The sequence below is a fragment of the Columba livia genome, chromosome Z (assembly GCF_036013475.1).
Source record: "Columba livia isolate bColLiv1 breed racing homer chromosome Z, bColLiv1.pat.W.v2, whole genome shotgun sequence".
In the NCBI taxonomy this organism is placed as follows: domain Eukaryota; kingdom Metazoa; phylum Chordata; class Aves; order Columbiformes; family Columbidae; genus Columba; species Columba livia.
Window position 1 is genome coordinate 18,105,602 of NC_088642.1, and position 27,445 is coordinate 18,133,046.

General features: G+C 40.4%; 1 protein-coding gene across 24 annotated transcripts in view; it reads right to left on the reverse strand.

The window, feature by feature from the left end:
- Positions 1 to 27,445, reverse strand: part of MAST4 (microtubule associated serine/threonine kinase family member 4) — a 308,536-nt gene that overhangs the window by 103,240 nt on the left and 177,851 nt on the right. For 3 of the 24 annotated variants that reach the window (XM_021292260.2, XM_021292257.2, XM_021292256.2), the window contains exon 1: positions 7,107 to 7,465. The exons of 20 other annotated variants lie outside the window; for them this stretch is intronic. In XM_021292260.2, the coding sequence (XP_021147935.1) occupies positions 7,107 to 7,198 (92 nt within the window). In that variant the 5' untranslated portion in view covers positions 7,199 to 7,465. Of the gene's footprint in view, positions 1 to 7,106; positions 7,466 to 27,445 lie in introns of those variants that run through there. One more of the 24 variants, XM_005505958.3, reaches the window with a different exon arrangement.

Below are 27,445 nucleotides of genomic sequence, written 5' to 3' on the forward strand. Positions count from 1 at the left end.
CTTGAGAGAAATAATGTTTTTTAAACTCTGAAATACAATACTACAATGAAGCACAAACAGGACTGACAGTATGTATGTTTTTATGAAATTAAATTCTTTCAACATATAACACTTTAATATTTGTTTCAGCAAATTAAGCAGCACTAGGAAGGGTATTTCTTCAATAATCAACACCCTTGACTTTATTCAGGACTACTTTAGTCTACCCACCACTAAAACAGATTTTTAAAATTGCGTACATGTAAACATTTAGATAAACCACATTCTTTTTAATAAAACTGAATATACATATACTTAACTTCCCTGTAATTTATTTATATGTTAATAACTACTTTTTAAACCAGTCTAGTTAGAAAAGACAGACACTTTGATCACATATAAATAGCCATTTTCCTACTAGTAAGCAGTGTCTCATTTTACAACATCTTCAATATTTTTATGGGGGGCGGGGGGGAAAGAAGATCCACTAGTGGGTAACCTTTTCACAATTTTTCTTACACATATTATCTTAAACCCAGGTTAAAGCAAAATAATAGAAATCAAAAGCAGGCTATTACATGCTAGAACATCTACATAATTACTGCATATGCAGAAAAAAAGAACGTGTGGGATAAGGAAATCACAGCAGTTTTTACTTTCTAATCTCCAAACTGAACATGCCAGTATTTCATGGGAATAACAGATTCTACTTACAATAATAATTATAATCTTTCAAGAACAATAGAGCATGATGGTTTTCATTATTCCTAAACAGAATTTTTGCCCTCATCTGTCAGCGGCAGGAATACCAGTAAAGTGCAGTTTGTAGTTCTGAAGTCTCTGTATTGAGTAGATCAATCTGGGAATTGTTCTGGTTTACAATACTTCCGAGATATGTTTATATTTACTAGGGACCAGGCCAAAAGGAGTTTTCTAGGTCACTGCTACTCGATTTGCTTTGAGCATTTTAAATAAAACCACAGAACTGACCTACTATGAGATTTAAGGATACGCTAGAAGTGTGGGGTTTTGGTGTTTTTTTGGATTTGTTTTTTTAATCTCAGCTTTATTCAGGTGGAATAGTCCACTGAAGTATATCTAATTAATGCTAATATGTATCAATAATGTATATATAATATGCACTGCTTCAAAAAAAGGACTGAAACATTAGTGCTGAGAAGTATGTGGTCTCACAAATGGGTAGAAAAATGCCAAGTATATCAAGTGTGAGTGATCTCTGTAATAATGTCTCTACCAGTGTACATTCAAGTGACATGAACAATTAAGTCAAGTAACCATACAGTGTCACACAGTAGACCCCCCACATCAGATGAAATTCAGAGTCCAAATATGACACTGGCATATCATGTCTAGACACAATTTTATATATTAATACTATATATTCTTGCGGGTGGCTTTAAAGTTTTGCAGTTACTGCAGTTTGTGAATTTGCAAAGATTCAGACACAAAAAATCTTCTGAAAGTTTCCCCCCCCAAAAAAAATCCAGGAGTTGTCACTGAATGTGACACATCTATTGAATAAGGCTGAATCAAACATATGTGAACTTCCCTGTTTTCCTCAGTCTGGGAAATACAGTACATCACATTTGCATCTGTCCTGCTGCCATCACAGTGTTCCTCCAAAGAACCTACCTCCTACTGAACATTCTTCTTACGACATGTAACTTGACATCCTGATCTAGCTCTGATACAGCCCACAGACAATGTGGCAATACACACAGAAGAACTGCTAGCAACATTAGATAGTTTTACCCCATTATTAAATCAGTGCGACACATTTAATAAGCTTCATTAAAAATGTTCAACCTATATCAGTTAGCAGTATCTTCATATTCTAAACACAGTGGCCCAAAATACTGAATGATTCAATGTCTCATAACCAACCAAATTGTTACTACTCATGTTTCAACCTTGTAAGCGAAGGACACCGGCATGTCTAACATTGTCACAGGGAACTTAACGCTGAAATCCACTTATCTGACCACCATTTCCAGCTTTCACAAAGAATTACCAGAGGCAAGCCCATCAATCAGTATGTGCAGCCACACAAGTGGGTACATGGCATACTGCTTCCAGAAATTCAAAGCTCTAGGACAGAAGGCACGGCAAGTATTAACCACTGCCTGAGTGAGCCCCTGTGTGCTTAAAAATCACATCTGAGAAGGATCAGTCAGCTTGTAATACAGCAAGAACCATAATGGCTCTGCAGAATATCGATAGCAGATGTAAGCCAAATTCAAACGGAGCAGGAAGATTGTGTAATGTGCCCCAATAACCACAGCTCATGAAGGGATATTTGGACTACTGTCCTTTTGACTCCCTCGGTAAGAAAGGCAAAGTCTGTCTCTTACCATATAACAGCAGACACTAACCACAATTGTGGGGGAGTGGGGGTGGGAGGGCAAAGCTTCTCTCCAGCACTTCTCTAAGTTTATTTTTTACTTTGCTCTTTTTTTAAGCTTTCCTCAAGTTTTCTACAGTAAAACCCTAAGTATCTGCACTTAATTCTAACGAAACAGTATTTTTTTCAGAGTGAAAACTAAGCAAAAAACAGGAATAGGACCAGATGAATCCTTACCAGTCTGGCTGAAGCTAAGAAACAATGATGGCTCATTGGAGAAAACTGATTGTTGCCAACATTCAGATTGTAAGCAGAAGATGAAATACATTAGTTGCTTGAACAAAAAGATGAGCCAAGTAAACTAACCAGAATAAAACCAACACATCCACTTTGACAGTGAGAGTGTAAGACCATTGCCCTAACACACAGCCTGTACTGTGAATTAAAGGAAACACAATTACTAAGATACATTAACATTTCACTATGTAGCACAGAAAGCAGTGGGATCATTAGGCCAACAGATTAACTTCTAATAAAAATATTCAATGATAATGTGTTTTGAAAGCAGAGACAGCCTGCATGGAGATTTTTCTTATTCCCCCCATTTTTTTTATAACAATCTTCTCACTAAACTTATTCGACATTCATTAGGATAATAGCTTCCTCTCTCTTACATGTAGGAACTAAGGTGAGTGAAGAGGGTTGAAAGTAAGAAAGAGGTAAAGCTTTTCAGACTGCCACACTCCAAAACATACATTAAAAATGATACAGCAAATACAGCAAAAAACAATCCTTGTTTAACTGATCTTTACTCTTACGTAATAAAAGTAAAATAACTCAAGTGGGGCACCAACAGATTCTGCTGGCATCAACACAGTTATACTTCATTTCTGTGGCTGCGTTTACATTAATAAGTGTGCTTCATTTTCTTGTATCACCAATGGGACCACTTTTAACACCTATTATTAATTAAAACAATCCATTTGCAGTATACTTACACATAATACTTTGTTGACAAAGGAAAAAAAAAAAATCACAATACCTATACAAGAACCAATAGCAAGAGTTCACATAATAATTTTAATATCCCTACACCTACTAAAACTACCAACCCAGAGAAGTTCAAAAAGCCTGCTCAACATTTTCTAGGAAGTGTGATGTCCACAAATTAATAAAACTACAGCAAACTTTGACAACTCTACTCTCTGAGTTTTCAATAAAAGTTATAATTTTCCTTTGTTTTTAATGTTTCAGAAATGGTTAGGAACAGTTAGACGGTATGATTTATTACTTGATAATTAATGAATATTTTAATCCCATCTCAGGAAAGCCTCAATACCACTTCAGTGACTGTACACAAATAACATGAAGTTTCGACACAACAGGACAAGCATTCACAGTGGCATACCGAAAAAACACATACAAAAAAGAAAACACACAAACACTGACTCCAAGGAAGAATTATCGTAATAACATTGTTTCAGTGCAACTACCACAAAGAAGCAAGAGCAAAGCACACAGACACAAGAGAATCACAGGCTTGCTGGTTTTGTAACAGATAACAGAGAAGAGAGAAAGTGGCGGAAGAGAGTTAAATACATAACACAGAATTAAGTAGAAAGCATTTACTGATTTTTCCATATGAAAATAGCATGTGTGTGCATGCACATCTATCCATACATAAATCTACACATCCATCTATATAAATCTAAAATTGATCTATATAAATAAACATATACAGATACACAGAGTCCCTCTATTTCTCTGCTCCAAGGGATATCACTTCGGGCAGGAACACAAAGTTAGTACTGTGGATGGTTAACACACCTATAGCAATAGAAAAAATAACATTTTTCTTCTGTGTAAAAGTCCATGACATAATCCGTGTCATTCATAGGCTCAGTGATTTTAATACCAAAAGCCTCCAATTTATAATTGGAGAGAATTTTCCACCCACCAGCCCTGAAAACCCACTCCATGACTTTAAAGTCAGGCTAGGATACTTCTTGTTCAGGTACCACTTCCAGAAAGAGCTGCTGCAACCAAAATTCATCTAAGTCTACTGCTGGAAAACAGAAGTTGAACAAAACAAACATGTAAAGACTTTGGTCAGCAAGTAAGACCATAAAACTTAATTTTACAACTTAGCTGCCATATTCAACACTGCAACCTGAAGGAGAACAGACTATATTTTAATTCTTCTTAGGACCTCAGCAAAGAGAAATAAATGCCTACAACAAGTAAATCTATAGAAAGAAACAAAATTCTTAGTACTACAGGACTTTACTCTTTACACCAAGTGCCAAGAATTAAGATAGTGCTCACAAAAAGGACTGGGCCTAGCAGTCCACAAGAATCCTGTTAGTGTAGGTAAAAGTAATCGAACAGGCAAAAGGAACACACCTAAGACGCTAAAATGCTCAACGAAAACATAAAATTAATGCTCTCACACTGGCAAGGAGCCCCAAAGCCAACTGTGGATACAAGCAGAAAGAACAATGAATGTCTCTTGTAAAGCTTCCATGAAGCACCAAGGCTTGCCATGAACTGGACAACAGTTCCATAGACAGTGTTGCTATTAAAAAAAAAACAACCCTCTTAAATCAGTGGACCCAAAACTTTCAGTTGAGCGCAGCCAGAAGACTCAGACCATAGGAACTAGACCCCTTTTGAGCCTACTCACAGCCTGCATTTTGGTCCTCTAAAATGCCTGGGAAGCTACATAAAACATAAGCAGCTACCCAGAAGCACTCTTTTACAAAGGGAAAACATCCTGTGGCAAGTAAGCAGCTATCATTCCAGTCTTGTCATGTAACAGTTCAGTCTACAGTTGACTATGAGTCTGTGAAGACAGCCCAGATGAGATACTGCTCAGAACATGCAGACCCCGCTGGTACCTTGATTAACCCATGCCCATTTCTGCAGCAGAACTAGGAGAATCTGCACTCCCCATACTGTTTTTATTTCTTCTGACAGTTTTATCACTCTGAAATCAATCACTTAGATTAGTAGATGAATTATGACCATAAGGGTACAGGGGACAGGTCCACCTTTAAGAAGACAGCTGAAGAAGTGGGCTAGTCAGCCTGTCCCGGGAGATGGCAATGCAGCAGACACCGAGCTCCCCACCCAGAGGAGAGAACCAGGCTGAGAAAGGAGGGTATTGGGGCCCATTAAGAGTAAGAAGGCTTGAAACTCTGCTGCTGGCTTTTTAGTTTCACAATGCTATGACATTCTGATTCTCCTACAGAAAGGGCATTAAGTACCAAATATCCCTGTAATACATAAAACATACCTGCCTATATGGCATTTACTGTTCACTAATACACCTTATATGAGTTATGCTGAGACTGTATTCAATGCTGCTTTAAAATTTATTTCAAATATTTAAATAAAACCCATGTAGCGTCGTATTTGGTAAGCAGGAAAGCACCCAAACAAAACAAAACACACACCCAAAACAAAAACAAAGAATCGGTACACATGTAATTTACACTTCTTGTGAAGTCCACCAAGTCTCTCTTCTCAACCTGCCATACAACCATACACTTCATAAAATGTATTCTATTTTAAAAGTCTTCACAAAGGTGCAAACCTACTTGAGTAAGAAAAGTGAAGTTGATTTGAAAAAGCCCCAGCATGTTCCCATCTTTAAACACAGACATTTGCAGCAGAAAAACGTGTAACACCTACTCAGACACTCAGTTGATGCTACGTAAGAGTAAAAAAATTATTTACAAGACAAGGATAATAATCATAAAATAACTCAGCACTTACAGCTACCTCAAGCTAGACAAATAAAGAAGATATATACATTGAAAGAACATGTGAAACGGGCCATTTGATTTTCCTTTGTTAACTTTTTGCCATTCAACAGACAGATATTGTTTTCCTTTTGAAAAATATCAGCACATAAAGACTTAAGGCTTAGGAACTGCCAGCTCTGCTAAGTCTCTGTCCTGATTGCTTTGTGCCAGCTCTCCAGCCAGCAGAAGAAACATTTCTCACACATTCTCCAAAGAAAATTAATAAATTAATACTCAAGGTAGTTTCACAGACAGAAGTACATCATAATTCAACATCACAACTGGTATGCTTCAAAATGGCACACGGGGTGGTACTAGTGAACAAAGTTACAAACTCCTATAAACTTTCGCTATTCCTTGCGATAGATGAATACACTTAATTGCAATGGACACCACGGCACAAAAAATGAACAAGATGTAAAAGCTTGTCAGTCTTCTGTCCATGGATGGCACAATTCTTTAACTTTTACTTAGCATTTACTGTTTCCAAAACTTTTTTCCCCCTTCTGACAATAATTAAAATGCTACAAAAATAAAAAGGCCATTCCTGTATCAACAAATGTCAGTTAGCCTGCCTAAAAAAGTAGTTACACAAACCTGTCTCTTTAAGAACACTGAACAAAGTAGGCTATCCTGAGTTGTCCATATAAAGTATATCTGCTCTATACAAAAGGTCAAATATTTGAGAGCAAGCTGAAAGTGTCTTTAAGAAAAAAATTATAAAAAAGGGGGAGGGTGGAAGGGCAGGAGAAAACAAAACGTTTTATAAAGGGGGCAGAGTAATGCGCAGCGTTTGGTTTAAAAAAATACCCAACTAGCAGAACCCCCACGGACTCGCAAGGAGAGTCCGGCAGCTCTCGCAGTTCCCGACCGGGAGAAACCCAGAGGCCGAGGGTCCCGCCGCCCTCCCAGGGGCTTTTCTGCTGCCGCCTCGGGAAGCCCGGCGGCCCGAGCCTTACCTTTGCGTCCGGCGGAGACGGGTGCCGCTCCGCAGGTGGGGCAGCGTGAAGTTGGAAAGGACCGTCCAAAAATTCGGGTCAGACATATCCATATCCCTGCGTTCGGATTCCTAAAAATTCAGAGCCATAATACAAAGAGAAGAACAGGAGAGCGCCCGTGACTGCTCCCAGGAGACAGAGAGAGAGAGAGAGGCGAGCGAGCGGCCCCGGGCGCAGGAAGGAGAGAGGCGTTAGCGGCAGCTCGGACCCACGGCAACTTTTCCGTGCGGTTGCTCCGCAGGGCACGCCCCGCCCCGGCACCGACCATTCGCGCCGGCGCGGGGGTCGCGCCGCAGGAGCCTTGCTCTCTCCTCCGCTCGCCGCCGGCAGCGGCTGCAGCGCTTCCTGCCCGCCCGCCCCCCGCCCAGCGGCGGCTGGTAGAGCCTCCCCCTCCTGCCCGGCTGTGCGCGGAGCGGGCGCCAAGAGCCGCCGCCGGGCCGGCCGCTGCCGCTCCCTCCACCGGCGGCGCCAGGTGCGAGCGCTGCAGGCTCGGCCCGCGTCGGAGTCACGGCGAACACGGGCAGCGCCGCGCAGGCAGAAACACACAAGTGCAAAACCCAGGCGGTGCGGCAGCAGAGGCTTGGCTGGCACGCGTCGCTCTGCCGGAACTGCCAGTGAAGACCACTGACCATCTATTTAAATGTACAGTGTATATATGTCATTACTACAACTTCGTGCCTGTCCCAGGAGAACTGACAGTACAGGTACTTAATTACTATTTCTCAGAGTGGCTACCTGCCACTCCAGGCACTAAGTGTTCACCACAGAAGCTGGGACACCTGCCTCCATTACCAGCTATATCTTTTGCGAAAGCTACCCTTAAACATACACTGGCAAAAGGGTACAGAAAGGCTTTGAGTACCTTTGCTACTCAAAACAGTGGCTTAATGCCTCAGGTACTTTGAGTCATTTCCTCCTCTTCCTCCTACCAACTTTCTTCTTTGCTTCTCTCTCCCAGCTTCCCCAGCTGCCTCCCAGCTCAGCAAGTTTGTTTCCCTCACTTCTCTCCCCCGGCCCCCATCATTCCACCTTTACTTTCCACTTTAGCGCCCTGTGTGGCTGCTCCCCTCGGTCTCTTCACTCTTCATTCCAGCACCACTCTCAAGCCCTCTCCTCTCTCCCTCCACAGCTCCGTCTAGACCAGCATTTTTCCTCACATGTCACAAATAGAAGTGTTTCTAAAATTACTACCATACTGCACAGTCATTCATTAATGCCAAACTCAAGCTGTCAGAAGCAATGGTGGTCAAGTACAGAAAACCAGTTACTGTGGCTCCAAAAAATTATGAGGTCTGTTTTAACATACTTAAAATTTCCATTTGCCTTTTCATTTCTCTAAGGGTCACATTTAAGGGACTTGGTCACATTTACACAGCTACAGAAAGAATGCTGCAAGTTTTGCCCTGAGACTGTTTACTTACTTTACTGAAAGCGAGATTCCTGCATAATCTCAACATTGCAGGAGCTGTATCTTAGAAAAACACTAACTACTGTGATAGCTGGCAGCACTGCACTCCCTGAGATAAATTACGTGGCACTGTGGTTAAATCTCTCAGGGTTCTCTGCAATAGTAGGAGGAAAATCGTGGGAAACAGAAAAACTTGATGTAAATACAGACTAGTCGATTGCTTGGGTGAAAGGAAACTGGTGGCGCAGAGCGCGGCAGAGCCGAGCTGGGAGGGCTCACGTGGCGCTGGGGATGAGGCAGCTCTCAGGATACCAGCTCGGCACGTAGCACAGCGCTGCAATGTTAGCTCTTGTTTGGAAAAGCCTCCAGAGATACGCGTTGCAAAGAAGGCACTGGTGTCCTCCGACAAACTAAAACATGTTTATTTTCGGGGGGCAGAAGAATATTTTCTCGGGATAGTTTTGTAAGTCACAGGTACAAACTTTATCTTATTCAGGAACTGGGTTTAGACAGGCATTTATTAAGGTGTTCACACAACAGCCTTAGTAGAAATCCCCAGCAGATATCATTTGCTGACACACCACTGTGAACAAGTCTCATCCAACACTTTTCTAAAGATGACTTAATTTTAGAAGAGACCATCTCCATATGAGAAGAAAACAGCTCCATGTAGGTCCCAGGTCAGCTTTTCTTGCACAAGTTGAGGCTGAAATGGCTGCAGAAGCTGGTACTCTTGGCCCGTGTCCCTCATGGGGGCTCAGCAGGAGGGCACCTCGCAGACAGCCTGCATGCCTGCTCTTTTTATACCCCTCCATTAGGACAGAGAAGTAGTATTCACACCTACTGTATCCGGGAACAGAAAACCTCTCAGCCATTTCTTTTTGCTTTGAGGCATGCTTGCCCATACTCGGTGTGAAGGTTCATGTGAAGGCAAGCATGGCTGGCAACCCTCCTTTCTTAAACCTTAGTAAGGAAATTCCCAGATCTCTACATAAGCACTGAGAAACACCTCCTCCATGTACCCCACTATTTCATATTCTCTGCTATGTACACAAGTTTTTGCCTGTAATCAGCATGTTTGGAGAAAGAACTGCACATAATCAAAAAAACAGGGAATTTTAGCTACCTGATGTTGTGAACAGCACCAGCTAAAGACTAACAGCAGTTTTCCACCAATCATGCTGGAAACATTTCCGTGTCCCCATCGCTCTGCAAGCTCTCCCCTCTGCTCACTCTTCGTTAGAGGCAGTTAGAGGAGTACCTTCCCTCTCTCAGTAAGAGAAGCAGTTCGGTTTCCGCAACTCAGCCAAGCACATCATGTGTGGGCTGACCGTGGAACACTGAGCTCAAAACTCATTTCATATCAAGGCCAAAAATTAGCAATGTTTTCTGCTGCAAGGCCAGGCTGTAATTCAACTCAAGATTTCGTTATGAACATCTCAACCACTTTATTAACGATGATGTGAAACCTCCAATTTTAAAACATACCCAAAAAACTTCCAGAAATGAAGCAAGACTAGTCCATCATACTGTGGACAAAGACCCACCTAAAAAAAGATGACTGCTGCTTGCGAGTAGACGAATTCTGATGGAAAACACATTGAATCCTTCTATGTAAAACCAGAGGGACAATTATACCAAAAGCCATTACACAGACCTGGCTACTGCAATACACATTTCATTATCTGATAAGCTGGATTTTTTGCAAAAGCAGAAAGGAATGAACAAATCCTAGGTAAAAGTTTTTGTCCATTTATACAGCAACAGAAAGTATCATCATCACATCAGTGTCATTCTACATTCAATGCTGAACATCATGCATTTCAAACTATGGCTTCTCATGGTCAAACCCCTTGCAATTCCCTCTCTAGACCCTGCACAGACTGTTCATCATCAATAGCTCCCTGAGTTACATGACCTGATTTAGCTTCATGGCTTTCTGTGCACAACTGGAAGCACACACAGTCCTGCTATCTAGTCAGGCCGTTTCTAACATCAGCTTGAAAGCAAGAAAACTTGAGTAATTATTTTTCTTAAGTGCCTGGTGGACATACGCATATTAAGGCACTACAGAGACTTTGACAAAGGCATGGAAATGAGAGGAGGAGTTGTGAGGACTCTGGCATCATCCCACAACAACCTTATAAGAATTAATAAGCTTCATAAAGGGAAACACAGTCCCCACCTTTAAAAGCACAACATGTAAATAATGGTGAAAACTTTGTAATGTCTGTCAAGAAACAACACAGCTTCCAAAGTGATGCCTGCAGTCTGCGACTTTCCATGCCACAGAAATGCCCGATTTCAAGGCAAACACCTCAGGGGAGAGTGAGGTTTTGCAAGCTAATCTTGTGGGTACTACACAGCTGCTAAGGGGACACCTTCTCCCCCAATTCGGTGAGCTGAATCAGTGAGAGGCAGCCCAGGACCAGACCCAGGGCAAGGGAAGGAGATGGAACAAATGGTCAGGCAGCAGGACCACTTCTTTGGCAGTGGCTATCCCTTAAAGTGGAGCTTTTCCGATAATGCTGCTTATTCTCTGCAAACACAGGCTCAACAAACAGATTTTTGTCTTGTTTTGTAAGCTGGCACAATTTACTCACCTCTGCCATGTAGAACTGGACAAAAAAATGAACAATGCAGATGATAGTGTTCCAAAATGTGTAAAGCAAAATTGTTAGGAACAGATCTATGGCACAGTGATAAATGCGTGCCTGACAGATAGATTTCCCTGAAATGAAATGTTATTGATATGTTCATAACTGTAAATAACTCTCTCTCAGTGTCCAATTAAAAACACTGAATGCTGTAATTGTCGAAAACAAATAAATAAAATAACAACAATTAAGAACCTGCAAATAGGTCTTCAACAGCATTTGTTGCTTAACTTTTCAGCTGTAGAGCCACTCCCAAAACAACCAGCAGCTCAGGCAAGTCCAACACTTAGGAGATGCTTTACTATGTAACTCGAACGATCAGTTTTATTTATCACACAGCATTACATAATGTAGCACATAACAAAACAAGTGATAAGGATCATTAAGTTTTCCCTTTTATATTCACTTGAAAAGAAAAACATTGCTCAAGTCAGAAAAGGTGACTTATCTGTCCTTGCTTTGAAGAAAACTGGATTTGCAAAAGCAAATTTATAAATGGCATCCTTAGAAGAGACTCATTCAGTTCATAAGTAAAAAAGATTTCAAATGTCAACATTTACTTCCAGTATTTTACAGCAATAATGATTCTTCCCCAGAAACATTTTAATTATGTAACACTGATTACTGATTTTAAGTACCACCATGAAATACCTAGTAAGTTGAACAGTGTATCTTTAAAACCAAAATGCAATACCAATCCTAAGTCAGTATTTTGCACATAGTACTCCAATGAAAAAGTTATCTAAACTACCTTCTTCACACTGATAATTATACTAATATGCACTGGAATCTTCCAAAACATGCATGAAAATGTTCTGGAGTCACTGCCCAAAAACATTACAGACTGCTCAAGTCTTATCAGTTTTATAGCAAGTGAATGTAGTTCACCAGCAACAGCATAGATAACACAGTTCCTTAAAGATGTTAAGAGTAGTAAAATCCTAATAGCATAGGCCTCATACTGAATAAGGAGGGTAAATTTGTGAACCATGAAAAAAAGGTTGCCTTAACGCATCTTGCCTATTTTTGTGGGAAAGGAAGATTATGTAATAACATCTTTTAGCAACAAAGAAATGCTTCTCATCCCATCAATTACTCAAAGAATGTTACATTAAGACTGAGTTTGCAGGGTTGAGAGGAGATTGTTTTAGTTTAGATGAGTCTTCATAGTCAGATAATTATTATCCAAAGAGTAACAAAGGAACTGGCTACCCTGCCCATTCAAATTATTGCTGTTTTCAAAGTGTCTTGGAATATCTGAAAGTTCTGTAATAAGTGAAACTAAGCTGTCATGCCATAGCTCTCCTTTAAAAGAACAGGATACTAGCTGCCATCAGGAATAAATTCAGGTATGGTAACAAACTTGGTGTCACTAAACACCGTTTTACATATAAAACAGCCTGCCCAAAAGGATCTTTTTTCAAATGAGATTTCAAGTCTGGTCAATAAAAATCAATACACTGAGACCTTTCTAAAACATTCAACTTATTTCCTCACAATGATTTAATAACTTAACTACCACAATACAAAAACTTACGCATGATACAGGAAACATTAAAACTCACCAACAGATCTGAAAAAGTAACTGCACTTTAAGTGTTTCTAGTGGATCACACAGGGTTATGCTCTTTGTTTAATAAAATTCAATACAGCTATTAGTAGTCTGGAAAAAAATTATACCCTTTCTAGCAACAAAACCAAAGAGGTAAATAACAACAGGAACAAGAGAGTTGGTCATTGAATAAAGCAGCCTTGTTTGAAAAACATGCATTCTGGTCTTGCTAGACATCAAGTCACATCAAAGCACAAAACCCCCCACAGACATAATGTACAGCAAGATTCTGGAAGGCAGGAACAATGCAAAGAATCTAGGTTCTGTAACAGCTAAAGAGCTAAATAGGAGGTCTTAACTATATATAGCTAGAAGAATAAACGTCCCTCAGATCTACAAGCAGGAAAATCCCTCATGGGAGTAATGACATGATACAAGTCAGCACTGAGGGGCTAAGAGACTGTTAGTTGTGGCATTTCCCAAAGGTTGCAGAAAAGTCAGTAGAAGATCAAGAAAGAAAAAATACAATGAAATCTGAACTACAGTGTGCAGCTTGAAAAGCTTAATTTATTCATTTAGCAAAGGCTAAAGCAGTACTTTGGTTGCACAATAAGTGTAAGATTTTTGGGAGGAGATAGGTTGCAAGAATAGTGAATTCTACCCCGTCCCTCCCTTACACGTAGCAGAGTTAGGGGTTCAAACTGCAGGAGTCAGACAAAAAAGCAGTTTTATATTATTTCACCTTACCCACTGTAACACAGTGGATTTCTCATCACTATAAATCTGATATTTTATATGCCTTTCTACGTAAAAAAATAATCACACTTCAAACAAGAATTATAAGATGCATTAAAAAAACCCCAGTAGACAAGGTACTAGACCCTGTTTTATACAGGAAGTCAAACTTGAAGACCTTACTGGTTTATTCACTCCTTAAAATGTACTAATTAATAATTACATTACTCTCAATTACAATAATTGAAATCTTGCTCCCTCTAGCGGTTGATGTTGAAGTTTGTTACCCTCCTCTAGTGACTTTACATGATTTTCACTGTGGGTGTACAGTGTAAAAATAAGTTGAAGAAATCACAGAGAGGAAAGAAGTATTTTGTGGGTGTACAATGTATATCTGCCAAATTTCTACATTTACTTATAACTGTTTATAAATACAAGTAAACATTATTGTTCTAACCAGTTCTGAAGTAATACGCAAAATTCAAATTAACCTCCCACTGCTCTGGTTTATTATAGCTCATTTAATATACAGACATTTAGGAAAAGCAATGGTGCCAGCATCTCTTCGCATTTCTGAAAGGCTCTAAATACATGCACGATATTAACTGGAAGCTAAATACCTTGTGTAGCCATCTGCATCAGGCACTGAAATTCCCATCAGTCAACACTATTCTTAATTCAACATTTTTCCCTCTGTAGAGTGAGCCAACCATGCTAACAACTATGCTACCTATTTGCTCTGGTCCCAAAGATTAGCTTCTCCTTCTAAGCTTATTTAGCAAACTGGCAGACTAATGAGAAAGTATAAAAGAGCTATTTCCCATTTTTATCACTGAATTTAGATTTATCTTGGCAAGTAGAGAAAGAATTACTACAGTTCAAGGTGCTTCTTCAGGTGGTAAGCAAGTCCAGAAAGGGAGAGAAAACAGAAAACAGCTGACAAAAATGTCATCATTTTCCAGGCACTGTGCTGCTTGGACCTTGATTTAATTATCACAAATGCCGGGGGTGGGGGGGAGGAAATACTGTACTGCATAGCAAGTGTCAACCTATCCTGCTTTGTTCTTCTTCAGGAGCCTTTTTGCTAGCACTTAGCAGCATCCTAAGAGTATCACACAATTTTTTCAAATCATCAATCAATTATTTTTGTGGCGGCAGTACCACAAGTATAAATGTAAAGGCAGATGTGTTGTCCAACAGATATGTAAAGTTTTCCATGGTTTGGGGCATTCATGTGAAGCAATCATACACCTAAGAGACTCATTTCATTGTGCTGGCTCAGACCACTCTACATACGTAGACCTCCCGACCTACACATCCAGCAGTATTTTACCAGGTGTCTTTTAAAATCAACAGACACAGCCTATATGGCAAATGCCATCATCTTTAAGGCTCAAGGTGAAATTTCTAAATGCTTTCTTAAGAAAATGTGGATTCAATCATTCTTCTAAACCACTATGTATTTAGCTATTATTACATGTTCCGTTATCACAGCTGCAGTCACAACTTTTGTGAGAAAAATAACTCAATTATAGAAAATCTTTGGTTTAAAAACATAAGTTTTTTTTTTTTTTTAAACTGTAAACTTGAAATTGCATTATTTGAAGTTTTACACCAAATAATTCTGGTGGACTGTATAAACATTACATATAGCATATGACCTTTCTGTACATTTTTAAGGTGAAAATACTCACATCAGTCTGTTTTTACTTGAGAAAACTGTTTAAAATACAGTTGGAAATACATTTGTAAAAACACTTCCCAGCATTTTTAAGTTTTGTGTGAAGATCCAAAACCCCCTACATTCAGAAGGAAGGGCACTTTAGTAGAACACTTTGTCATGCCACCACAACATTCCGTTCTGGAGAATCCCAAACTACATATTCCTACGAGAGGAATGCAGCTCCTCACACAGAGCTATGAGTTCAGCTCTGCCGCTGGCCGCACCACTGCTGCGCTCACCACAGAACAGACTTGAGGGATTCTCTATGCAAAAGTCAAACGAACTCGGGAAAGAAGTCAAGCGCAATTCCTGTGCGATAGCATTCAACCCTGATAGGTTTGGGAAAGCTGTCCTCATGAGTTGTAACTTTTCTCATTTTTAAAACACCTTGGGGGAGGAGAAATGTAATGGAGGTCAGCACAGAGAAGCACTCAAGCCTGTCAATCAAAGTCTAAATAGATCGATTCCGGTGATACTGAATTTTAAAGTAGTTATTCAGTGTAAATGCTGTCTTCAGTGAGAAAGAAAACTTCATTAGCTCTAATGCTTACACTCTGAACGTCCTAAATTAATCACCTGATCACCACAAGACTGATGGCTACAGATCTATCACAGGTCTCTGTCAGAGCAGGGAAATTAAATGCTGCTCCCCAGCACTGGCAAGTAATGTGTTTATGTCAGGTATTTTAAAGACACAGTTTATTTTCAAATCATGATTTAAATCCCAATGAATAAAAATCGGGTGCTAAGAATTCAGAGCTTTGCAGTACATATACACCCAAGCAGCTGCATTTCCTGATCTTTTTCCCTGCACTCATCTGGCTTCATGCTTCAGCTGATCTGTGTGATGGATCTGTTGTCAGCAGAACGGTGTGAGATGGAGCACCCCATGCAGAGCAAGCCAGCAAATTGGAACTCAGGGACATAGGAAGTTAGAAGGGGAAACATTATGCTTAAAAGAATATTATATGGGCTGCCCATTAACATTACCCTTGGTATTTCAAACAATGAGCTGAGCACATAGCACTGCAAGTTGATAACATCCTTAAATCTCTTTATCTGTCACCCTTAATGCTCTCCTACTCAAGTGGCTAAATAATAAATAATAATAGTTCTGTTCCAGTGCACTCCCCACAGTTTACATCTGAATTTCTGAATAATCCTAATTACACTCAGCTCATACTCTTACGTCTGGGGGTTTTCTGAACTACCCTGTCCCTCAGATGGTGCTGCAGCTGAACAATCCAAACTGTACATGCAGAAGATATGGTTGCTGAACAAAGCACCACTTGAAGCAGCAGAATTAACTACACAGAAAGAAGGAAATTTTACAGAAACAAAACAGAAACCAAGCATCTGGAAGTACAAGAGTGCTAAAGATCACATTAGATAGTTATGCCTGTGAAAACATGTCAGAAAACCCTCAAAATGAAGGACAAAATACTAAAAAATATCTCATGGCTATGGTGCCTCAGGGTCTAAGACTTAGTATTATCTAGTTATTTAATCTGTTTGTGCTTCAGTTCCCCACCTGTAAAGCAAAGATAACAATGCCCTACTACTTCTTGGGAGTGCAGTGAAGATAATTCCAGAAATACTTGCATTAAATGCTCAGATACTAAAAAAGGAGGAAAGTAAAGGAGCAGACAATAGCAGGGAGATCTTCAGACTGACCACTCTACGGATTCAGAGGTACTGAATGATTTCTACAATCCCCTCCTCCGTACAGACAAAGACCATGCAAACAGAAGCTGAGAGGGACGCAGATGAGTTAAGAAAGAGTCTTAAAGCTCTCATGTGTATCAGGGAGAATGACAAGAATCAGGGAGGATGACGTGACAAGTCACAGACTTCCACATTCCCCCTCCAAAGACAGGCAGACACATTTCATTTGAGCTTTGTATAATAGGCCTGAGAGTGCACACCAGCTTTCAGTAACACACAAACTACAGTTGCACCTCACTTGTCACCAACATTCTAGTCAAAACCATGTAAAACAATCAGCGCAGGACCAGCACAGCTCAACACTAGCTGTTTATGCCTCCAGCATCCTGGAAAGCTCTATCAGTGATAGTGGAAATGAGAGAATTAACTGCTCAGCTTTCAAACAGCAGTTCAAACTACTAAGAGTCCTAATTTCACTGATATCACACATCTTGATTATTTCACTCACATAACTGCAGAGGACCTTTGTTTATGGAAATATCAATACCTCAATACAAAAGGGATTTCAAAACATTTATCTCTGCAAATATATCTTCTTCATATGGCAGCAATTAAAAAAAACAACAATTCAGCAAAATTTACAAGAAACCATTCTTCATATTGACAAAGGATCATTCCAACATATTCCATCAAAGGTATAGCCTATTCTATCCTGCTCTTCCTTAACACCCACATCTGCACATTTCTACATAGACACAAGAGAAGATTTCTTCAGTCTAGGAGCAGACAGCACGTGGAGAGCCTACATGTTCCCCTGGCAAAGAAACCACAGTATGGAGGTGAAAGAGGAACATACCTGACTGCTCATAATGAAAGAGACCTGCCTCAGATGATATATATCTACACCACCACTAGTCATGATCTCTTCCCCTCAGGTACTACAGCAATTTTTAGAGGCATTTCCAGTTTTCCGCAGCCTGGGAAGTCACAGAGCACTAACGACCTTCCCAAATTCAACAGCAGGATGCTTTCCAGTGCACTTGCCAAGAGAACTGCGGCAATCAGACTACAACTGCCGCAGAGCGCCCTGTGGATATCAGCAGCTGACTGCTCTAGTAGGGGCTAAGGAAGTCATATTGCTCATCAAAGCCACATGTCACTACATACACCCCAGACAACACAGTATCACATGAATACTGACATTGTTGTCACTCACCCACAGGAACAGTTACTACCTACTGAAAAACAGTGTTTGAAAGCAGGGCTACCAGGAGATGGAGAAAAGGACACCTTCGAGTTGGTGTCTTTCCAACACCAGGCTCTGCAGCACCTCCTGGCTCCCAGCACTATGCTCTAGCCCAGGACCAATTTCCAAGACTTCAGAAAATTGGTGTCCCAGCAGCAGGTGGAATCACTCAGACTTACATTCACCACATCGGTTCTAGGACCATGCTGCACATTTTCAACAGGCCAGTTGCATCTCATCTCATAGCAGAGAATGTAGTCACTGGGAGAGCTGATCAGTTTGTGCCTGAATCACACCACAAGCTGCATTTTCCCCCCAACCCCAACATGTGGGGGAACTGCTCTCCTGCTTAAAGCCAAGAGAATATTTTGCTGAAGAGCTCTCTGGATCAGGAGCACTGGCCAGCCCTGTTCTAACCACTAACACATCTTGTGCATCAAGATAACAAACTAGCCAGAATGGGCATCAGGGAAAGAAGTGCTAGGTCTCAAATACAGCAGTTTGGTGACATTCTTCAGTTTTCTACAGCCACGAGGCAGTGCCTCTAGAAAATTACATATGCACTTTTCTTCTGAAATGGTTAGTGGCAAGTGAAAGGAGCAACAAGGTGTCTGAAAAACAAAAAGACTGAGAAGATTTCTACTTATAATGGGGCTGGGTCTCATGCTTCTTCACTCCTATTCACCACTCTGTTTCCGAAACATTCATTTTAAAATATTTTGAAGAACTTGCAGCTGTGAAGTTATCACTTTAATAGTACTCAAGAAAAAGCTAACACCAAAACAAGATGCTTTCTCTAAGGGATCACCAACTTTGATTTCAAAGCAATTCAGCCTGCACAGCAGTGAAAACAAGCTGTGTTGCATCCCGCAGAAATAATGCAGCCCTCAAAAAAAGCCACCACAAGGACAGCAGTGCCCTTCCGACACACATGTCCTCCTTCTGCATTCCTCACTTAAAGCTTTGAGACTGTAAAAGGATTTCTTCTGCTGGAATCTTGTGTCATAGGAAAGGCTGATACGGGCAGCGCTTGTTTCTGTTCTGCATCTATTTTTATCAAGGTGCAATAAAAAATGATGCAGATGCAACATAATGCTGCAGCATTGGCACAGAACAAGGCTGAGAATTTCCATCTCAAGAATTTAGCTGCAGGTTTGTTTCTCTGTCAGTTCATGCAAGGACCAGCTGAAATTGGTCACTGTGCTAAGCGCAGATGGCAAAATTCCTGGATTTGGGATAACAGGAGTGGAAATACCTCAGGAAATACCTATCAGACCAAACTTTCAAAGAAAAGTAAAGAACAACTGGCAAGCTAGCCTAGCAGTTTCTTCATACCTGCAAGAAATGATTGGCAACAAACTGCAGACAAGTAGTCACATTTTGGAAAACAAATGAACCTTGAATTCAAGATGTTTTAAATACTTCCTGTTAAATCAGATGAAGCCAATTATGAAGCCATACTATAGAAGTAAAAATTTTACATGCAGGTTGAGGCAACTGAGCCTCAGGCCATTCACAGTCATTACTAATAGATATGTCACCATGTGACAAGCAAAGCCTCTAGGTCAACAGGTACAGTCACCGCAGTGACTAATGATTGCTGTTAGCAGGTAATTTGCATGTACATGAAATTCTGTGGTATGACAGCATAGGAAGAGCCCAGACTGTTCATTTTCGAGACCTGTCTAGATATGTTGATCAGTTATTCAAATTTTAACCATCGCCTTGGCTTGGAGTGATTTCTTAACACCATGGATGGAGTCTTCAACTCACATGGTCTCTGTGTGACCCCACGCAGAGCTCCATGCTGTCCTCCCTCCCTTCCTCCAATTTCTGATTTAGGTATGGCATATTTTTTGTAAATATTACAAACATTCACTGTTGGGTTTTTTGTTGTTGTTTGTCTTCGTTGTTGTTTTCAGTTGGTTTTTTGCTGTTTTGTTGTTTTTTTTTAAATTGAAAATGTGAAGAAAAACTCTACAGAATTACTCTCTCTGCATCTTGCTTTCATTTCACTCTTTCATCATTCAAACAAGACACAGGGAATGTGATTAAAAACTTGGACCGGCTCTTTATTATGGCATCACCCGTAACAGTTAAGGAAAACCAAAATCTCTCCCAAAGGTAAACAAAAATCTACCCAACAAGTAATGCCAGGTTTGATTCCAAAGGGGGACTACACCAGGCCATTTGTCTTTAAGAGCTACACAGCAAAAACATTCACAGATTAGCTAGTGAAGACTTAAACATTTTAGGCTTTGAAATGAAGTAACTTGAGCAGCACACAAAATTATGGTAAAAATGAACATTATGAGGGTGTACCTTAGTGGAAAATACTTCTAGAAGATTTCCATTCTATGTGGTAAAGCCATTCAAGAGATCTTCATTCAGGTAACTCCTGTGACTGTGTAGCCTTCACAGGTGTTAGAAAGACATGTTTTGAAACAATATTTTAAATAAAAAATAACAAATCTTTACTGTTTCTAGATGCAGTGTTCCTGTGTTACAACACCACTCCACAATTACTGTAATTTACTTTTGTATTAATTCCTCAAAGTTCTTAGAAATCCTAACATGCTAACTTCAAAGTTTAACATTCTGAAGTACATACAAAATGCAATCCAAAAGGCCACAAGATTTAATAAAACACACAACTGCTTTTGGCAGATTTTTATGAGAGTTCAGGGAGAGGAGATCAACAAACTGGCATTTGAAATTATTCAGGTGAGCTCTCGGACTACCACAGGAAATAACCGTCACAAGAACTTCCCTTGATTTCCTAAGATGCACCTTACACATAAAGGGAAAAAAACCACCACAAAACACAGCACTACTGCAAAGAACTCTATTTCTGGCAAGCTCTCTAAAATTCTGTTATCTATCCCTCTAAGTTGGAATATGCTGTTGGGAGAAGGGGCTGCTGTTCTTGCTTTACTTGATCTAAAAATAAATAGAAATAAATCTATCTTCTGAACAACATTGAGTAGCACAAGCCATAAATCAAATTGCCATATTCCATATAACTGTCATGGACATATAGAAGAATGCAGTTTCCTCTTGGGAGCTTTTAAAAATGTACTTAAATTGAATCTTTCTGACATCAGCGAATCAAGTTTTACTCTTATTCTAGTCCAGAAGCTGTACCAAACATCACTGTAACAACACAGGCTTAGCCTCTCTGATTCTGCGTCAGTGTGTGGCAAGTAAAACTTCACTTTCTTTAGCGCCAGCCCCAGGAAACCACACGGGATCAGAAATTCACATCCACATAACCCTGGGTGGCAAACCAACAGTAAAGGTGCTCCAGGGGACCCCATTCACAGACGACATCAGTGCAGCTCCTGCCGTTCTCAACTGGACCCTCATCTACACACGTGCAACCCTATTAGGACACTAACAGGCTTACACGGACATTGACTGTCACTCAGTAAAATACCGATTATTCACAAGCAAAAAAAGAAACAAAATCTTCTCCTCTGCTGTGACTCTACAGGGCTCGTAAAACTTAAAAGCTCTGAAAATATTTTGAAAGCTGAAGTTGGTATAGCATGTTTACACACACAAGAGACAGACTTGCTGAGTAAGTAGCTGCTTTTACTTAATCACTCCTCAAAATGCAGCGCTACACCACAAAAATCTTATACACACAAAGAAGCTGCTTCTTGTTTTCCATTTTCTGAAGTCCAAATGGAAAGAGTTCTCCCTTTGACCTGTCATGAGTCTTAATACGGGCAAGTATGGGAAGTGGCTGAGGAAAATGTTTTGTATGGTTAAATACACGCCTCCGGAAAGAGTTAAGAGAACAGCAAGGACATAACAACAACTCCGCAGCAGACAAACTCCTTTTGGAGGAGAAAGCCAAAGATTAATTTCTTTCACCTTGGGGAACTCGTGCTTTATGGTAGGTGTTCTTGAATGCTAATAAGATTATTCTGAGAGATGAAACAGCAGGTTTTCCTCATTTTAAACAAAAATTAATAGCTTGGGAAAGAAATTGAGTAAAGTGATTCCTTACCTCATCCACGTCAGCCCTTCTCATGACCTTCCTGTTTCAGAGTAACAAATCAACGACTTCATCTTTCAGAATAACCTTAAGGTCAACATACTTTGTACTGATCTCAGAAAGCAAAGGTGGGAATAAATTTTAATGAAAAATGTTTGCTTGAGCATCCCTGGGTATGGCAGCGGCAGCACTCAGACACAGGGAAAGAGGCATTTCCTGACAGATACTCCTCCAGTGTCTTCTCTAAAACCTGAAGACTCCAAGATGTACCAGTTCTACAGTAGATTACACAGAAGCAATCACTCTGAGACCACAAAGTTCCACATTTAATTGCTAACTCTTCTACAAGAATTTTGCTCTACCTTGAGAGGACCACGTCATGCCCCTGCACAAGTCCCTCCCCATCGCAGAGGGAATACTAATGCCTCCTTTTCTACAGTATTCACTGTTTGGTCCAGCTAGACGATACGCTTACACCAGTTTAAATCACCAAGGTGAGCAGGAGCACGGTGGTGGGTCAGATGGAAGGGCAAGACTGGCAGGGGTTTCCATCACCAGCTGGGCTGTGCGATCCCCAGGGGCAGCGGTGCCATGAGCAGCTCCCGACCTGCAGCTGCCTCCGTGACACAAATGCAGACTGGCCACACCACTTCCCTCCCCACTCAAGAACAGGAATATCGCTAAGTTTAAAAATTACACTATTGCCTTCTGTAATGTACGAGCCAAGCAGCAAGCTGAATTTCCACTGTCCGTTATATTTTTCACAAGGGTGCATATGTTCGCACGAGCACACAGCACCATGCGAACCTAGAAAACATTTAAAAGCTCTTTGAATATGTTTATTTTCAGAACAACAAGAATTAAAAACTACTAGAAACTTTCCTGCTTGTTCTTCTGCAAGATCGATCTATCGCATTGAGGGTTTTCATGAAACAGACCAATACACTTGTTAGAAAGTAGCTGTTTTAACCTTCCTGCCTTTATCTGATCAGGAACGCACAAATGTCAAAGGGGAAGAAAAATGAGATCCAGAAAGAGAAAGTGGAAGAACAGGAGGACAGTGAATAGATTTTGATTTCTACATTCAACAATTTGGTATTTGAATTTAAACAGCTTAAATATAGTTTCAGGTAAAATTAAATATTTGATTTGGTTTTGTTTTTATAAAATTATTAAATAATGCAATATTAATTCTTCCTTGGGTATGTAATGGTTCCTCATTCATATTGTATATTCAGGTTACATTTAATGAAAATGTGAGTGTCAACTTTTTTGGGTGATTTCCAGATATAAAAACCAAAGAACTAAATACCAGCAAGTCACTAAAAGCTCCAAGCCATCTGTGACACTGACATTTTGTTTTTCTTTCAATTCAGTGACCTTTATACTTCTAATTGCTAATTGCTGCTCTTGGTAACACACATGTAATCAGCTTACATGACCCCATGTAAAATGCACAGTTCAGCACGGCAGCCTCACAAGCTTTCCAAGAGAACAGGCTACATTACCAAAAGGTGTCGTTAATAATGCTTATTCACCTCTCTGCCAGCTCACAGTTTTCGATACAGTGAGCTGAACTGGATTTTCCTAAAGAAAGAAGACTGCCTATTAAGAAAAAAGAATAAAAAAAAGCTAAAACCAACCAAACAAAAACCAAACAAAACCTAAAACCATAAAAATTAAAAGGACAAGCCTGGGCTCTTTTTACTTGCCACCTTCTTTTTCGAGGCTTCAGAATGAATCCTTTCAATCCCCTCAGCATGCTGAGGTTGCTAATGCTTGTGCTTGCACGGCACCTGGCACACACACAGTCCTCACGCTCCTCAGGAAAGGCTTTCTGGACACTCCACCACAACCTTTTAGGTTTTTTTTAAAGAAACTAAGATCTTTACATAAACTGAAACCTTCTGACTGAGAATGAAGATGATCAGAAGTTCAAAGTAGCTCTCTGTATAAAGGACGTTATCCCAATCCTGCGTATAAGCATTAAATTACTTTACATTTTTGTAAATTCCCAAAGGCAGGAAAGAATCTCAAACTAAGACAACATACTATGCCCATCTCAAGCAGAGAGAAAAGATCAGCCAACATGCATCCTATATTGGTCATGAAGAAGAACTAGAGCTCCCAAAGGCAGCAATCACGAATATTTCCCTGGGACCACCATCCCCACAGGCAGCAGCAGAAACCGCTATCATTATCACATGGCTGTGTCTTAAAAGACGATTTTTTCCCCAGTCCGGTATCAGTGGCACCACTACAGCAAAACGCTGAGCAAAAAATTTTGTTTGTTGGCAATCACCAGCTCTACTAATCAAGCTCAAATGCATGCTGTTCTACATTTCTAATTTACTATTTCTACTTCCTTTATCCTTTTTATTAGAAACTACTACAACTTCTCACACTTAGTGTTGCCTTGTAGTCTTCGTCCAGTACTTTCTCTGATCCATCACTATCACAAAGGACAACAAATTATCCAAGGCAAAGAAAAACACACTCTAAAATTATGTTACAAGCATGAGTATCTTAAATGTCTCAGTAGCTATGGTCAGCTGTTTACATTATCTTCACCTCTGTCTTCCCTTGCAAATCTGCTGCTTACATTAGTTAGTACTTAAATAACACTTAAGTTTTCCCCCACAGAAGTTGAAAGTTTTCAGATGACCCAAACAACAGGTACAAAGTTGATGGGCAATGTGTGGCTAGCTGCCTGAAATTTGAAAAAGCCTCTCCATCTCCCATCCTCTCCAAGAGGTATCAGTGAAATACTCTGCTACCACAGGTACTTCTGTTCACAGGATGGTACTGTTTATTTTGAAAAGATCTTCATCATCTAGCTGGCAAAAGGTTCCCATTAGACTACGACCGCATGCAACAACTGCTGTAAGGAGAACTTCAACAAAAACAACCGCCTCAGGAGCAGCTGTGCAAGTCAAAGGCCACGAGGGAGACGAGCCAGAATATAAGAGAGAGATGGTACCATGGGAAAATCCCATCCATCCACTCTGGTAAGGCTCCCAGGCTGCTAACGCTTCTGAATACGAGCAAAAGTAGCTACACTAAAATAATTCCTCTCCTCCCACATATGGGAGTACTCTGAGCTAACGGAACAGGAAATGCTAATTACTTATACATCCTAAAAATCAACACATATGTTCTTCCCTGTTAACCTGGGTCAAACTTGAACACTAATAACTAAAACATTTGCTGCTCAGTACACCAGCAGTTCCCTACAGCTATAGCAACACACAGCACAAAGATTCAGAATTAATCAAAGATTTAATATTTCTATTACAGGGAAAAATCAACATTCTGGTAGAGTTTTACATACATTTCAGGACAAAACAACCCAAGGAAAATCCCTAGGAATTTAGATTCATTTCAGCAAAATCTGGAGAGGAGGCTTTACATTAAGCAGTACCAATAATTTCCACTCTGTTTGCTCCCAGGGTCCTTCATCATAGGACGGAAAGCTCAAGCTCAGTGTTGTTGGGAGCCTCTGCCCTCCATCAAGGGGAATTCAAAAGCCCTGGGGGTCCTGGTTCCAAAGACCATGACGACACTGACGGCCATGTCCACAGCACAGTTTGCATGGCAGGACATCCATGCCCCTGGAGATGCAGTTCAGTAGGTTATGCAAACTAAAAACTTTGTACACAGGTTTTGATTCCACAAAACAGACATTTTCAAGAGAGCACTTCCTCCCCTAGAAAGGAAAGTGAATCGTTCTGGCTGTATAAAATAAACACTCAATGAGAAAATACTAGTTTTTACCAAGTATTCCCTACAAAATAAACTTCACTGAATATACTGATTTTGCTGGTAATTCATTAAACATCACAGAGGTGTTTTCCATGAGGAAGAAGAAGTATATTTATTTACATCATACTGCAAAATGCACAGAAGAGGCATTCTCATCCCATCTCCTCCATGAACAGAACAGTACACACAAAGAATTACAATATTTCTTCATAAACACACAGCAAGTTACAGAAAATTATTGCTCTGCTTTTCAGTGTCACATGAAGCCTTGCTAGAAGGGTCCTTAAGTATCGATTTGTTTCTAACGTCAAAGTACGCTGAAGCAGATTAACACATCCAAGAAACTCCTCTGTCATGCTATGTTCAAGATGTCATTCTAAGTAGGCACAAATGCACCTTATTATGTCATTTAACAATTCTCTAAGACTCCTTCATCCTCTCAGTATCCAGTGAGACCTTAGATCAAACTCAAAAGTTTTTTTTTAATCCATGAGGCATTCATAACTCATTAGTAACTCATTTTGAAAAGTACTTTCCTGCAGGAGCAGAACCTCAGTAGCTCACACTGAGATCCCTGCCTTGCAATTTAATTTTCTGCATTAGAAAGAAAATAAAGAAGGCAACAAATGCTTTTCTGTATTAGAAATGTCTTTCAATTATTATTTATTATGATAATTTTGCCACAAGAGCAGGTGTGAGGTAGTATTTTTAAATCAAGTAATGATTTTCTGACAAGTACCAGAAAAATTGTTCTTCTGAATGAACATGGGAGTAGGAGAAAGAGAAGAGTGAGAAGAATCGTAGAACAGTTTGGGTTGTAAGGGAGCTTCTAAGTTCATCTAGTCCAACCCCCCTGCAATGAGCAGGGACATCTCCAACTAGATCAGGTTGCTTAGAGCCCCGTCCAGCCTGGCCTGGGATGTCCCCAGGGATGGGGCATTGACCACCTCTCTGGGCAACCTGGGCCAGTGTTTCACCACCCTCATTGCAAAAAAATTCTTCCTCATGTCTATGCTGAGTCTCCTCGTTTAGTCTAAAACCATTACCCCTTGTCCTATTGCAACAGGCCCTGCTAAAATGTCTGTTCCCCCACTTCAAGTACTGAAAAGCCACAATACGTTCTCCATGGAGCCTTCTCTTCTCCAGGCTGAACAACCCCAACTCTCTCAGCCTGTCCTCACAGCAGAGCTGTTCCAGCCTCTGGTCATTTCTGTGGCTCCTCTGGTCCCTCTCCAACAGGTCCATGTCTTTCCTGTGCTGAGGGCTCCAGAGCTGGACACAGGACCCCAGGTGGGGTCTCACCAGAGCAGAGGGGCAGAATCACCTCCCTCCACCTGCTGGACACGCTCCTCTTAAGGCAGTCCAGGATACAGCTGTGGTATGTCACTGCTTAGATGAGCCCTAAGCAGGGCTCATCTAGAACATCACTGCATTAGAAATAAGGCTTTAAATCCTCCTAGTTCTGAAGAAGAAACAGTCCTACCAACGTACTATACATGACTTCATGTTATTCTAAATGGATCTTGGATAATCATCTCTCCTCACAACT